This window comes from Grammomys surdaster, unplaced genomic scaffold (genome assembly GCF_004785775.1).
Source record: "Grammomys surdaster isolate TR1022 unplaced genomic scaffold, NIH_TR_1.0 125439, whole genome shotgun sequence".
Lineage (NCBI taxonomy): Eukaryota > Metazoa > Chordata > Mammalia > Rodentia > Muridae > Grammomys > Grammomys surdaster.
Window position 1 is genome coordinate 1 of NW_021620305.1, and position 2,085 is coordinate 2,085.

Here is a 2,085-nt window from a genome sequence, read left to right on the forward strand (position 1 = left end):
TTTTTTGGTTGACTTCTCTTCCCGGTGGGACTGTTGCTTGAGCATTAAATAAGTAGCCATCACCTGGTCGAATTTTTTTTCTTGCAAACTTTCCCTTATCTCTCCTGGATTATATCCCAGGTCACTCATGATGTCTATTATAATGGGATCAGGATGGCTGTTGGTGTTCTCTCCCAAAGAACCAGGAGAAGCTTCATTGCTCTGCTTTAGCCACTTGAATCTGACTATGTCGTGGACTGTTGGCCTTTCTCCAGGGTTGACTGTTAACAGTTTGGCTATCACATCCCAAAGTTCTGCTGACAACCTGAACTTCATAGAGTATTTTCCTCCCAAGATCTTCTCCTTTATTGCTTCATAAGTATATCCATCGAAAGGGAGGCACCCCGTGGACATAAAGTATAGTACGACCCCCAAACTCCAGATGTCAATTGCCCGGCCATCGTACCCTTGATCTATAAACAGTTCTGGGGCACAGTAAGGGAGGGTCCCACAGAACGTTGAGAGCTTCTGGCCAGTGATTATCTTGGTACTCAATCCAAAATCAATCAGTTTTACATTTCCTTTTCGGTCCAATAAAATGTTTTCTGGCTTTAAATCCCTGTGGACTATCCCTTTCTGGTGACAGTACTGAAGGGCACACACAATCTGTTTGAACAGCCTGTGACACTCCTCCTCTGCTAGGTACCCAAAGTCCACAATTCTGCTGTGCAGCTCTCCTCCCACAGCATGCTCCAGAACGATGTAGATGTTTTCGGTGGTCTCGATTATGTGTAAAAGTTTAATAATATGTGGATGATTGAGGGATTTCATGATTTCGATTTCGGATTTGAAGATGGGGTTTCTCCTGCTTTTGGGGAGACGTTTTACTGCTACCTTTGTGTGGGTGAGCAGATGGCTAGCCAATCGGACTTCTCCAAATGCTCCTTGGCCAAGGGATGTTAGTATTTGGTAATGATTTGTTAAGGCGTCTTCCTCAGAGGGGCTGGACCTAAGGTCCTGACACACTCGCCATCTCCTCATCTTTCTCGATAAGAACGGTCAGTGTCCACACCACCTAGTGATGCAAGATAGAAGAAAAGTAAAAGTGGCTCTACGAGAAACATTTATAGCCTTAAATATTTGTTCTAATACATACAAACACAAAGGTGGTCCAAATAATCGAATGATGCATGTCAAAGTCATAGAAATATAAGTACAAACCAAATCTCAAAGAATTAGAATCAAGTTCAGAATATGAATTGATGACATGGAGACTGAAATGATACAAAGAAAATGTAACTTTCTCAGTTTGGAGTTCTTAGCTGTGGATAGCCGCTATGACCAAGGCAACTCTTATAAAGGACAACATTTATTTGGAGCCGCCTTACTGGTTCAGGAGTTCAGTCCTTATCACCAATGAAAGAGCATGACAGCATCCAGACAGGTATGGAGCAGGAGGAGATGACAGCCCTACATCTTCACCTGAAGGCTACTAGGAAAAGACTGTCACTTCTAGAAAGTTAGGAGTAGGACATCAAAACCCACCTGGACAGTGACACTCTTCATCAAACAAGGCAACACCTGTTAATAGTTCCACTCCCTGAGCCAAGAGTATTCAAAGCACTCCAGTAACAAAGACTTGTTTAGTCTAAGGACAAGTATAACTAATGGACACTTCACTAATAACTCATAGAAATAGGAAGATACACATTAATACTATTAGAGAGAAGATAAGGCAGTATACATAAATACAAAGAAATCTGGGAATCCAAACAATCACTAGAGAATGTTTTGAAGGTAATGAAAAAAATCTAGATAAATTGATAAACCTCTAGACACATATTAAATTACCAACGAAGAACTAAGACGAGAGAAAACATCTAAACTGAAATTCTGTAAGAGCCAGAGGCACTGTAGAGCAATTGCACTTATGACCTCACAGCACTGTGACCTGCTCAGCCTCAAGTCAGTCAAAATTTCTTCATGAAGAGGGGAAGTGGACAAGAAATCACACACCTAGCTGATGAGCCCTTCCCAATTGATAGCTATCAATTTTAAGGGTATGGCCCCTGATAAGGTTGGACAGACTACTCTTCAGTGGACGAG

General features: G+C 41.8%; 1 protein-coding gene across 1 annotated transcript; it reads right to left on the reverse strand.

The window, feature by feature from the left end:
• Window positions 1-6: 6 nt before the first annotated feature.
• LOC114637931 (sperm motility kinase X-like) lies at window positions 7-1,020 on the reverse strand (the record flags this gene model as incomplete). The annotated part of the gene is made up of 1 exon (XM_028786253.1): window positions 7-1,020. A coding segment is annotated over exon 1 (1,014 nt), but the record flags the coding sequence as incomplete, so codon positions are not given.
• Between the last annotated feature and the right edge of the window lie 1,065 nt (window positions 1,021-2,085).